The sequence below is a fragment of the Larimichthys crocea genome, chromosome X, assembly GCF_000972845.2.
Source record: "Larimichthys crocea isolate SSNF chromosome X, L_crocea_2.0, whole genome shotgun sequence".
NCBI lineage: Eukaryota > Metazoa > Chordata > Actinopteri > Sciaenidae > Larimichthys > Larimichthys crocea.
Window position 1 is genome coordinate 27,893,021 of NC_040020.1, and position 13,536 is coordinate 27,906,556.

At 36.8% G+C, this 13,536-nt stretch overlaps 2 protein-coding genes across 4 annotated transcripts in view; both read left to right on the forward strand.

Moving 5' to 3' along the window:
* Window positions 1-2,703: 2,703 nt before the first annotated feature.
* LOC104932986 (CD209 antigen-like protein E) lies at window positions 2,704-8,905 on the forward strand. 3 transcript variants are annotated; one of them, XM_027283069.1, is made up of 7 exons: window positions 2,704-3,008; window positions 3,476-3,577; window positions 3,663-3,691; window positions 3,734-3,836; window positions 5,541-5,671; window positions 5,804-5,904; window positions 8,635-8,905. In XM_027283069.1, the coding sequence occupies exons 1-7, from the start codon at window positions 2,855-2,857 to the stop codon at window positions 8,774-8,776; spliced, it is 762 nt and encodes a 253-aa protein (XP_027138870.1). In that variant the 5' UTR covers window positions 2,704-2,854; the 3' UTR covers window positions 8,777-8,905. The 3 variants fall into 3 exon arrangements, with proteins under 3 accessions (XP_027138870.1, XP_019110091.1, XP_027138869.1); XM_019254546.2 differs by having other exon boundaries at window positions 3,663-3,836; XM_027283068.1 differs by lacking the exons at window positions 5,541-5,671; window positions 5,804-5,904 and adding exons at window positions 7,118-7,248; window positions 7,381-7,478 and having other exon boundaries at window positions 3,663-3,836.
* Window positions 8,906-11,846: 2,941 nt separating this feature from the next.
* The window catches only part of LOC104932985 (CD209 antigen-like protein E), a 27,355-nt gene continuing 25,665 nt past the window's right edge, over window positions 11,847-13,536 (forward strand). Inside the window, exons 1-2 of the mRNA XM_027283066.1 lie at window positions 11,847-12,137; window positions 12,223-12,384. Of these exons, the coding sequence (XP_027138867.1) occupies window positions 12,056-12,137; window positions 12,223-12,384 (244 nt within the window). The 5' untranslated portion in view covers window positions 11,847-12,055. The remainder of the gene's footprint in view (window positions 12,138-12,222; window positions 12,385-13,536) is intronic.

Sequence of the window (13,536 nt, forward strand, 5' to 3'; positions counted from 1 at the left end):
CTCAGTGAGGCATCTGAAAATCATTTTCATCTGAAAATGAAAATGACCCTCTCAAAATGTCCTCTCCACCTTCCCACCCCCCAAAAAACGTCATCACTTCTGGGCCTGACAGTGGAGGTGCGTGACAGTGGAGGTCTGCAGCCAGGTGCCTCTCGAAATATACTGACTGTAATAATTCGTCAAGAAGCTTGTATTTTGGTAGAGCATGTTTCTTTAATCTCTGATGACCCAGCATATTCATTTTATGATTTAACAATAAGTAAATATCTTACATATTGTACCTTTAAGTAGGAACCATTGTCATAATACATTCTGAATAGAGCCAGTCAATATATAAGAAAATAGAAAATGTCTTTTTGTAACCGGTTCTCCATTTACCCATTTCCAGTCTTCTTCTCCAAATGTGGTAAAATACTTCTGGATTTCAAAGAGACATTGAGGTGGCACATTAGAGTCACTTATTATGATATGTATACCTAAAAAGTCGGAAAACATTAATAACATGAATTAAAGTGCTAATATTTAAATAATGAGAAGTGAGAAGGGAAGCAGGTTTTGTATTTTAGTAGCATTTACAACCCTTTCAAAACAAAGGGTGCAAAAAACTAAATATAAGTATAGTCAACAATATTTTTCAGAGAACTAAACATTTTTTTTCATCCACTCACCTGTTCTTCTTCACTAAATATGATCACTAGATGTCCATTATCATTTTCAGAGAACTTTTTGCTGTCATACCATGTCTCATTTGAGGTGGACGTGAACAGCTGTTGCCAACCTTGTTCCACTGGGCAGGACAACCTTTTGTGTCTGTTCACACAAAAGACATGACCTCAGGTACAATACTCCATGTCTAAATTTGTGTATGCTGTACTGGATCTACTGTTTAGACTGAATTAGCTAAACAGCTCTCAATAAGATGAGAAGATTGATACCAATGTACTTTCTGCCTTGTAAATATGAAGCCACCACCAGCAGCCAGTTAGTTTATGTTAACATAAAGACTGGAAAGGTCTGGCAACTGCTCCTCTTAATGGCCACTTAGATGCATCGCTACAGGCATGTCACCTCATAAACACCTTGGCTAAGTGCATTAGGCATAACAGCTTCTTGGTGTGATCGGCTGTTACACAGTTAGACTTTTTGTACAAATTAAACCGATGGTATATAATTCATTGATGATTTGTGAGCTAATTAGTGGCTACCTCCAGCTATATATTTGGTATTAATGCTTGAGAGTGGTATCGCTCCTGTAACAGATTGTGAATAAGTGTAATTTCCAAAATGTTAAAATACTCCTTCAGTTAAAATAATTCAGTATTCGAATCTTCACTCACCACTCACACTTTTGAGTTTTTCTCTCTCATTAGTGAGGTTGTTGATCATGGCCTCTACAGTTACTTGCCTATGTTTCAGGTCAGGTTGTAAATAAGGCTTTCCTTTTCACTGTAACTTATCAGTAGTTCGTCTTTCTAGCTGGTCAGTTTCTCATTGCTCACCTTCCAGATGTTTTTGTCTTGAATCCCTGCAACACGTGGAAGGCTCAAAGATCACTAATATCATACGAGTAATGTACGATGAGTATTGACTTAATGAATTTATATACTTACATAAAACTACCAAGACAATGACTGCAGCCAGGAGGACAAGACACAACAGCCCCAGAAACACTGCAGCAGCTTTGAAAAGATTCCTCTGTCCTGAACTTACATCGACTGAAGTGGCTATGGACACAAATAAACAGTGCGGCTGAGTTCATTTTATAAAAATGAATTACCTGATGCTTAATAATATTAGGCATGTTCTGCTTTATTAAAAATTAATTATTTGACTAATGTTTATGTGCGTGCAACACTTAATTTGATATCAAGCAGTCTGTGATTGAACATTCACAGATTTGCTGTAACAAATAGAAACTTGAAAACCAAAAAACCTCAACATAAAATGTAATGTTCATCAAATCATTACATTATCGATGTTACCATTGTTGTCTGCATTTGTGTCCTCTTTGTCAGCTGTCTGAAATCTAACTTTTTTGGTGAGATCTACCTGGGAATAGAGATCCTCAGACATATTGTTCTCTCACCTAAATCAACTCAGACGTACTCAATTCTGCTTGGCCCAGTCACATCGTATTTTAGCATTCATGTCACGTACTATAGCCCAGGGTAAGAGGAAGTAACCAAAGGTCTCCTGTGCAGTAAAAGGAAGAATATAGCAGAAGTCACTGAGGCATATGAAAGAACTATTGAGTTACTAAACTAATTTAATTCAAACTGAATGAATTTTAAATAAACTATTGAAGTAAACCTGGACAAAGTGACAATTCAAAACATAGACTTACCATAACATTGTGAAGGAATATGATTTGTGCATTGACATGGTTAGGTGAGGTATGGTCAGGACAACATTGGCCGAACATGTTATATTCTTTTATTCATCAGAGTGAAGGTTGGGTAAGTAGGAAGTTGGGAAAGTGTCATGACTAAACAGCAGATTCACCCTTTTTACCACCCGTCAATTTAATTAACTATTTAAAATTGTGGTATTGAAGATTTCAAGTCAGTGTTTATTTGTGAGCTTACAATCAATCTTTCTTTGTCTTTCAGCAAAGCAGAAATACATCTAAAAATAATACATACAGTGGTGGTTCAAGAGAAACTACCTGTGGTCAAACTTGTCAAAAGACATGAGCAACTTCCCTTAATTACGCCCTTCCTGTGAACTAGAGTCACACATATGAGTATTGTGCTGTCATCTGTAAGACCTTGTTTCTTGCTTTGTTTGAGCTCAGTCCAGCACACTCCCAAGACATTGAGACATTGAGCAAACTGTTCCGGCATACTTTAACATCATGGATCAATGTTTGGAAATCTATGCAAATGTAGAGGAAGCATCATGTGATCACAACAGCTATACAAGGGAGATAAAAGATTCTGAAAATATTTACGGAAATTTGGACGGGATCCAGACTCTGGGGCCAAAAAGAACTGGACCTGCACTCTCAGGTACTGAACTCATGCAAACAGGTACTCATGTACACATACTGTAATATGATCTTGACTGCAAGTTCATACAAATATTTTAACAATGTTCACACACAAACACAGGAAAGACGATATTTTCTGAAACAAAGACTAACATCAGGATGTATGACAGTAATGTGGAGGGTCAAACAGCAAGAAAGTGAAGAAATCCTTGAAGTTTGCATATTACTATTTTTAGTCACCTGAGAATTGCTAATTAGTGGTAAAACACAGAGGATATTTATTCAGAAACCAGCTGAAACTGAACTTTTGACTGATAGAGATAGAGGAAGTGTCATTAGGATTGACTGTCTGGAAAGCATAAATGTCACAATATTCACTGCAATTCATCAAATAGTGATTAAGTGTTGGGACAAACTGAACAACTGACTGGCCATGCCTCTTTGATTTTATTTCAACACATGACAAACACTGACTTCTACCTTCAGGTGCTGGAGATCTGAAGAAGAGTTCCTGCAGAGCTGCTGCAGTGTGTCTGGGTCTGCTGTGTCTTCTCCTTCTGATTGGACTCATAAGTTTGGTTTTCCTATGTGAGTACTTTGTTAGCATGCTGATAAAGCCCTAAATAATGCTGGTTAACAGTGTGTGTTTATTTGTTGTTATTGTGTCAAACAGATACCAAAAGCAACTCTGAACGAGACCAGTTACAGACCAGCTACAACAACCTGAATAAAGAACGAGACCAGTTACAGACCAGCTACAACAACCTGACTCACGAACAGGACCAGCTCCAAAAGAGATTTGATGACATGGCCAAGGAGAGAAATGATCTTCAGAGAAAATTTCAAGGTAATTATATATTCCGTACAGCTACAATATTTAAATGTTATGCCATAAAATTGGAGATTTAAAATAATTTTGATGCCACACTGACTTGTAATCAGGTGAATAGTGCCTCTGTCATTTCCAAAATGCTACAATGCCCCCAAGAAGTATGGCTTTGAAGCCAATTTGACATTGTAGTCAAACAGTGTAATGACAGCAATGACGCACACTGGCCATAAATACTCTTCCTCATAAGTTTACATTGAGGAAGAAGTGGCTGTAAAACAGTCAATACATTTTTTGAAACCACGACTCCTGCTAAATGGCTTGATTTGAGAATTTGATCCATTTGTTCTAATAACATATGAAAAGCCTCAGAGAGACCTACAATAAAATAATTGTATCTCAATTCAAGTGAGCGGAGGGCATAACTGGAAGTCAGCAGCTCAGCCAGCGGAAGTCTCTAGTGCACTCGATTTATGACCACACAATGCAGAAGCACATCCAGAATCAAATAAGAAATGAACCTGTTTTGGCTTCATGTGACACTGAGCACTTCTGCTGACTGATAAGCAGAGTTGTTGACCTGGTAGTTTTTGATTAATAAGCAATATAATCAACAATCTGAATAGCCCTCACCTTACCCCCATTTAAGCATGCAGGATAAATTGTGGTGCCTCATTCCAAGGTAAAGAACACATGAACACAAGAATACACAAATGAAAACATCATTTTGAATGTTTGCCATATTCTGCCAATAGATCCCCCTAAATACATCACCCTGGACCCTGTAGAACTACAAAGCAATATACATTTGTTTTTTCAAATTCAGAAGGCAGTAGAAACAGTTGTTTGTAGCTTACAGCTCTCTCTCTCTCTTTGTCATCGACTGTCCTTTCACTTCCCTGTTTCTTCTCTGTAGTGTGTAGAGTCACACTACAACCACCAAATCGATCGATGTATTAGTATGTTATCATATTATTATATTTGACCCTATAGTCACAGGTATCCTGTTCACTAATGAATTTATTAGGAAGACAGTCAAAATCAAACTAAGATAATGCATATGTACGTTTTGTTGTGACAAAAACAAATAAGGAACCTGACCTGGATAACCTCAGACTAAAGTGTTTCTGTGCTTGCTTCTACTGTCTTTTCGACTCTGTGGGCTTCTAAGTCTGGTTACATTGCTCGCTTGCCCAGCTCTGGCTCTGACCAGCTTCACTCTGACTCACACCTCTGACTGGCTTCTTCTCCATGGCAGCATTGGCTGTGGCTCATTGGTATTATAGTATTAGGGGCCATGCCAAAATCACAGTAAACATGATTTTTAAGAAAGAAATTTAAAATTATTGAAACTGGTGGTCATAACATTAACCAACATGGTCATTGTGCCATAAGTAAGAGACCCATGTTTCTATATTTAGTAACAGTGAGTCATTAAAATATAAAACACCAAATTCTGAAAAGGCTAACACAACTCTATTGTAGATTCTGCATAAACACATTTCTATACACACTGTCTCATGGATTCTGTTTTATCTTTGCCCTTTGAATGTAAATGAATTTAGTAATTCATTAGTTTATATTTACTAATGTTTCCAGAGAACGTTTCAACCCAAACCAACCAATCAAAACATTTTCAATATTTTTGTCCAAGCTTCAGTTTTTACCTTCATTTGAGATATTGAGATTGTTTTTTTGTTTTTGTTTTTTTAATTGAAACAGAAATGGGATGGGTGTATTTCAGCGGTAGCTTCTATTACATTTCTTCTCTGAAGAAGTCCTGGCAAAAAAGTAGAGATGCCTGTCAGCAGAGAGGTGCAGACCTGGTGATTATCAACAGCAAAGAAGAACAGGTAAGTGTCTATTTGTTTATACATGCATGTGTGTGAATTTGTGTGTGACTAAATACCGTGTCACAGAAGTGGAGGACAGCATGTAACTGTTTGTATTGTATTTATGATGATGACTGTTTCTCTGTCAACAAGGAATACATAATAAGTTTCCAGAAACGTTTGTGGATTGGACTGACTGACATAGAGACAGAGGGCACATGGAAATGGGTGGATGGGACTCTGCTGACCACAAGGTTTGAATGTGACTTAACTTTTTCTATTGTCATGGTGCAATTAAGCTGGGTAAAATAAATAAATCATTCCCTTTTAGTTGTGACCCTTAAAGGTCCAGTGTGTAAGATTTAAGGGGATCTATTGGCAGAAATGGAATATAATGTCTATGTCAGGGAGCAGATCCTCTTTTCTTTGTTTTTACAGTAGCTCTGAAAAGACAAACAAAACACTGGCTCTAGACAGAGCATTTTAAGAGTTTTGCAGTCATCATTGTTCCTATGTGCTTGGAAGGGCAGGTTAAATCAAAAGATATTGACACAGTTAAAGCCTCAGTAGATGCCAATAAATCCTACACTCTAGACCTTTCAAGTGAGTTACTGTTGCACTTCCACAATTTGGGGGAATTCAAGACATTGATTAAATTACCTTACAAAGGGGTTTATTTAATCAGAACAATAATCCTCTTAAATATTTTAGAAATTTTAGAAATTTTCGCAAAACGCAAATGTAACTAGTATGAAATTGTTCATTGTTCCTTCCATCATTATAATGCTTTCATGAAAATAATTAAATTAATTTCATTCATCACTGACTTCCCTGAACATGATAAAGGATATGACACTAAGTGTTTCTGTGCTTGCTTCTACTGTCTTTTCGACTCTGTGGGCTTCTAAGTCTGGTTACATTGCTCGCTTGCCCAGCTCTGGCTCTGACCAGCTTCACTCTGACTCACACCTCTGACTGGCTTCTTCTCCATGGCAGCATTGGCTGTGGCTCATTGGTATTATAGTATTAGGGGCCATGCCAAAATCACAGTAAACATGATTTTTAAGAAAGAAATTTAAAATTATTGAAACTGGTGGTCATAACATTAACCAACATGGTCATTGTGCCATAAGTAAGAGACCCATGTTTCTATATTTAGTAACATTGAGTCATTAAAATATAAAACACCAAATTCTGAAAAGGCTAACACAACTCTATTGTAGATTCTGCATAAACACATTTCTATACACACTGTCTCATGGATTCTGTTTTATCTTTGCCCTTTGTTGTTTGAATGTAAATGAATTTAGTAATTCATTAGTTTATATTTACTAATGTTTCCAGAGAACGTTTCAACCCAAACCAACCAAACAAAACATTTTCAATATTTTTGTCCAAGCTTCAGTTTTTACCTTCATTTGAGATATTGAGATTGTTTTTTTGTTTTTGTTTTTTTAATTGAAACAGAAATGGGATGGGTGTATTTCAGCGGTAGCTTCTATTACATTTCTTCTCTGAAGAAGTCCTGGCAACAAAGTAGAGATGACTGTCAGCAGAGAGGTGCAGACCTGGTGATTATCAACAGCAAAGAAGAACAGGTATGTGTATATTTGTGTATACATGCATGTGTGTGAATTTGTGTGTGACTGAATACCGTGTCACAGGAGTGGAAGACAGCATGTAACTGTTTGTATTGTATTTATGCTGATGACTGTTTCTCTGTCAACAAGGAATTCGTAAGCAGTTACAAGAGGCACTGGATTGGACTGACTGACATAGAGACAGAGGGCACATGGAAATGGGTGGATGGGACTCTGCTGACCACAAGGTTTGAATGTGACTTAACTTTTTCTATTGTCATGGTGCAATTAAGCTGGGTAAAATAAATAAATCATTGCCTTTTAGTTGTGACCCTTAAAGGTCCAGTGTGTAAGATTTAAGGGGATCTATTGGCAGAAATGGAATATAATGTCCATGTCAGGGAGCAGATCCTCTTTTCTTTGTTTTTACAGTAGCTCTGAAAAGACAAACAAAACACTGGCTCAAGACAGAGCATTTTAAGAGTTTTGCAGTCATCATTGTTCCTATGTGCTTGGAAGGGCAGGTTAAATCAAAAGATATTCACACAGTTAAAGCCTCAGTAGATGCCAATAAATCCTACACTCTAGACCTTTCAAGTGAGTTACTGTTGCACTTCCACAATTTGGGGGAATTCAAGACATTGATTAAATTACCTTACAAAGGGGTTTATTTAATCAGAACAATAATCCTCTTAAATATTTTAGAAATTTTAGAAATTTTCGCAAAACGCAAATGTAACTAGTATGAAATTGTTCATTGTTCCTTCCATCATTATAATGCTTTCATGAAAATAATTAAATTAATTTCATTCATCACTGACTTCCCTGAACATGATAAAGGATATGACACTCAAGGAATTAAATCCTGATAAATCCTGATAAAGTTTGACTACATAATTTTACTGATACAGACTGTAGGTTTCTTTCAGTCAAAGTACACACCTGATATATCTTTATCACTCAATAAAACATTAACGTAACAGAAATATTTCAATGTTGGGTTGACGTTTAATTTGACCTGAGTGTTGCTGCATGAGAATTACTGTTCTGGTTGCAAAGCTTTTTTTTTTTATCATGATCTAAAATAAAAAGATTTTATGTTTTAGCCAGATTGCTCATCTGTGTTGAACAAGGAATATGTGGCTGGATGGGTTTTGTGCAGTTGCATTAATCTAAATGCCTCAATAATACTAGATCTTAGCTAGATCTTCTAATATATATGAATAAATTAATCTGTACTACCAATGAAAGTAGTAAGTAAGTATTTACTATACATTTTGAGTTGATGTTGGATTTAATTTAATCATTTAATAGAAAGCAATGCAACTTTCAAATTACTGTCTGTCAAATGTTTACTGATATGTGTTATTTGTAAAAGTCTTATATTTTGTTTTGGGGTTTCAGTTTCTGGACTGATGGTGAACCAAATAATGATTTGGGCAGAGAAGACTGCACAGAAATTTGGAAATTTGATTCAGAAAAAAGCTGGAATGACAACAACTGTGCCCAAGAGAAATACTGGATCTGTGAAAAAAGATTACCTTGATAACGCTGTATTTTAACCAACAAGACAGTGATACTCTATCATAATTTTCAGTTTCAGACTTTATTACCAAGACAGAAATAACTCATGATATGAACTACTGTGATGCTAAAATAAATTAAAGTACAATTTGGTCAATCTTGATGGTGATAATGTTGTGATTTGTATTAATCTATCAAAGAATTAATCAGGTCATTTACTGTGTCTATTTGTTATTTTGATATTACATAACAAACACGACAGACAATTGATGAATATAGTATTATATATATAAGTATTAAGTATTTAAGCCCAGCAGTTTATTTATACATGAAAAGTACAGCACAATGATAAACTCCTTTGTTTTTTAAAGGAGAAGAATATACAGTATGGTTATTTTACATGTGTGAGAGCAAAACAGACGTGGAATCAGTTCAAGAGCGTATCAATAAAACATGTTATAGAAGTACTTTCTCACATGTGAAATGAAGCTTTCTTTTACAGTCCAAATCATTCCACGTTTTTAAAGAATTACCAGTTTTTCCTGCAAGCTCAGCACAGTGTTCATTACTGTGATAATTGTCTGGCTGATCGTCTCTCCAGAACCTAAAATACAAACAAAAATTTTTTAACCATTACTAAAATATCAGAAATCCACACTGCTGACATCTTTAAATTATACTTCCAGACCATGTTATAATCAGATCCCACATATTTATGATTTTAACCGAACATTGAATATAAACAAACACAGAAATCTCAATATCACAAAATTTAACTGTAATAAGAACTTCTATGCACACCAGTTCTTTATTGTCAACATATATAAAGCACAGTAGAATTAATCTCTTCATCTGTATTCTTCAGTATTTTAATTCAAGTCAAATTATTCCCCAGAGCCAAATCAAGACAGCTGGGATCCCTGGGCTTTATGGTAAAATGATCAATTATTTAAAGATACAATGGTCAGTGGTCACAAATGGGCACCACAGCCCATATTCATAACATTAGAGAGTCGTCAGCCACCAAAAAGTTGCTGAGCAAAGCAGCCTCCTTCTCGGGCAGTAAGAGTCGAGTAGTTCACACTGTTTACTGATGATGATTACTTATGATGACGTGATTTAAATACTTGAACTCGATGAATTTATATCTCTCCACAGTGGTGTTGTGTCTTTGAAAGCTATATAAGGGAAATCATTGATGAATTTATACATGGAAAAGGAACTGCTCAGTCCTGCATACCGGCACTATGGTGAACTCAGGAGCTCTCTCACAGCAGTTAAGGGGAAATTAACTTATTGTGCAGTGTGACTGTTTGTCCACTTGATTGGCTGTTTTTTATGACACTTCTTGATGTGGAAACATCTTGATGTGAAAACATTTTAGGTAAGACATCAGCTTTGCCTGACACCTACTATTTTATCTGTGAAACTTTGTTTTATTTTTTAAAATGCTAAAGGGGAGATTTCACCGTTTTTGTTTTATACCAAGACCTCATTAGACCAGGTCCAGATCCAAAAACCACTGTGCCTAGACCTCTCAAATCTGGACTGGATTAATGTACAGACCCTAGTCATTTAGACACACGATTGATAAAGATGAATAATAAAAACAGTAAACCTGGAAGGAGTGACAATTCAAAACACAGACTTACCATAACAATATGAAGGAATATGATTTGTGTATTGACATGGTTAGGTGAGGTATGGTCAGGACAACATGAACTGAACACGTTTTTATTTTTTTATTCAGTGAAGGTTGGATAGAAAATGTCTGTAGATTCACCCCTTTTACCATCTAATTTAATGAATTATATTTCAAATTGTGATAGTGGAGTGTAATTCAGTGTTTATTTGTGAGTTTACGGAACAATCTATACTATGAAAGTTTTTTTCCTTCCTGTGTCAACCAAAAGAAAGCAGAAACATCTAAAAAAAAGTGATCTGTGCATGAGTAGGTTATCAGAAACTGGGTGTGATCTATCTTTTTAGAAGAAAAGCTAAATTTAATTACACCCTTCCTGTGAAATAGAGTCACATGTCTGAATATTGCACTGTCATCTGTTAAACCTTGTTTCTTGCTTTGTTTGAGCTCAGTCCAGCATACTCAAGATATTGAGACATTGAGCAAACTGTTCCAGCACACTTTAACATCATGGATCAATGTTTGGAAATCTATGCAAATGTAGAGGAAGCATCATGTGATCACAACAGCTGTACAAGGGAGATAAAAGATTCTGAAAATATTTACAGAAATTTGGACGGGATCCAGACTCTGGGGCCAAAAAGAACTGGACCTGCACTCTCAGATACTGAACTCATGCAAACAGGTACTGATGTACACATACTGTAATATGATCTTGACTGCAAGTTCATACAAATATTTTAACAATGTTCACACACAAACACAGGAAAGACGATATTTTCTGAAACAAAGACTAACATCAGGATGTATGACAGTAATGTGGAGGGTCAAACAGCAAGAAAGTGAAGAGGAAGAGACTGGTTTGCTTGTCAGAGTACGGAACAGGAGACCCAAATGCGTGTACGAACAAGTAGAGTTTTATTGAGTTCAGGGGAAAAGGGAAGGGGAGAAAGTCTCTGAGGTGGTGAACGGGCCCGAGGGGAGACTGTAGCGTCTGGGGGTCCGCAGGGAGTGGACTGGAGCAGGTGGTGTGGCAGGAGTGGGTAAACGGGCTGGAGGGTCGAGGGCTGACTGGCGTCTGGAGGTCTGCAGGGAGTGGACTGGAGTCTCAGGATCCACAGAGCGCCAGCATGGAGACAGGTGGAGATACAGGATACTGGCGTCGGGAGCAGCAGGAAACGAGTGGTCAGGTTCAATGCAGGTTCAGGGTCTGGGGATCAGTCTTCAGCCAACGAACAGGAATCACTCTTTCTTCGAAGACAAACTGACACTGACTGTGGAGAGACCTGGGTTTAAATGCACAGAGAGAGCAGGGGATAACGACGGACAGGTGTGGAAAACAGGTGTGCTGAGTGAGTGTAATTAGTGGCAATTAACAGGCCTATCTAGTGAGTCCATGACATTGCTGTCATTGTTTTCAAATTGGTAATAAACAAGATGACAATAACTTGTCATATTAATCATCTAAAACAATATACAGGTGTAGAGCATAAATAGAGAAAAAAATAAATGTATTCTTAACATTACTGTTTATATTAACGTGAGGATTCAGCTCTTTGTGTAAAACACAACAGATAGCCGAGGCTGATGTGAATGTCATTAGTTTCGTAGATTTATTCATTTATTCAGTCACCTGAAAGTTGCTATTTAGTAACAAACATGAAGGAAGAAGAAGTGTTCCTGCAGAGCTGCTGCAGCGTGTTTGGGTCTGCTGTGTCTTCTCCTTCTGATTGGACTCTATGTGAGTACTTTGTTAACATGCTAATGAAGCCCCAAGTGATACTGGTTAACAGTGTTTGTTTATTTGCTATTCTTCTGCCAAACAGACACCAAAGGAAACTCTGAACGAGACCAGTTGCAGACCAGCTACAACAACCTGACTGAAGAACGAGACCAGTTGCAGACCAGCTACAACGACCTGAAAATAGAGCTCCAACGATTTGAAGACATAGCCAAAGAGAAAACTGGTCTTTGGGGAATGTTTAAAGGTAATTATTTATTTAAGTTATAATATCTACATTTCATACCACAAAATAACAGATTTAAAATAATTTTAATGCCACTGTGCGCCGCATAAGCAAGCCCCCAAGTAGTCCACCTGCTCTGAAGTCAATTTGACATTGTGGTCAGTCAGTGTAATGACAGCAACGGCATCTGTCTCATGATGCAGCTGTGGCCAAAAAGACATTTTCCCATGAGCTTACATTGAGAAGGAAGCAAAATGACCCGTTTCTTTGTCAGAATTTGATCCATTCAGAAAGTCTGGAAGACCCGTACAAAACAATATTTTATTTCCTTTTAAGTTAGTGTTAGTGGCTCAGCCAGTGGATGTTCCTAGTGATAAATAAAATCAAGCCTTTGTAAGCTGAAACACAATGTACTGCTAACTTTGTATATAGTCTGTCAAATAGTAAATAGCTAAGAGCTAAAAAGTGCATAATAGTAGAAAATAAAGCTTTGAAAATCACAGCAAATACTTGAGCTGCATCTTACATTTTTCTCTTTTTAGCTTTAGATTTTTTCTGCAACACCAATTTCTTTTACATACGTCCTGTTTACTTCCATTTCATCTCACCATTTTAGTTATTACATTTAGTAATTCATTATTAATTAAGGATATCTCCAAATTTGAAGGGTTTGCCCAATGCATCCATTGGTTCTGTTCTGTCTCCAGAACAGAGTGAATTTGTCTGTTCTGTGTGCAACTTTGAGGGCTAGGCTGACCAGTGCCACAGCTAAGGACCATACACTAACTAACATCAGAAACAGAACCATTTGACCACATTTAATTTTCATTTTCTGTCTTGTCCAAATAGAAAATAAATGTAGCATTTCAATAAGTTCATATTCAGTAATGTTTTCAACCCAAACCAACCAAACACAAGATTGTCGAGCTTCAGTTTTTAACTTCATTTGAGACATTAATATATATATTTTTTAATTGAAACAGAATTGGGATGGGTGAATTTCAGTGGTAGCTTCTATTAGATTTGTCTGTCGAAATCCTGGCAACAAAGTAGAGATGACTGTCAGCAGAGAGGTGCAGACCTGGGGCCTCATGTACGAATACTTGCGTGGATTTCCTACTAAAACTTGCCGTACGCCAGAACCCGGAAACTGTCGTACGCACAAAAATATTC

What these genes read in the sequence shown, in the direction of transcription:
- LOC104932986 (XM_019254546.2), top strand. Translation starts at nt 2,855, where the DNA reads ATGGATCAATGTTTGGAAATCTATGCAAATGTAGAGGAAGCATCATGT. An exon ending in CATAAGTTTGGTTTTCCTAT is followed by an intron (nt 3,578 to 3,662) that starts GTGAGTACTTTG and finishes TGTGTCAAACAG; the next exon opens with ATACCAAAAGCAACTCTGAA. An exon ending in TCAACAGCAAAGAAGAACAG is followed by an intron (nt 5,672 to 5,803) that starts GTAAGTGTCTAT and finishes TCTGTCAACAAG; the next exon opens with GAATACATAATAAGTTTCCA.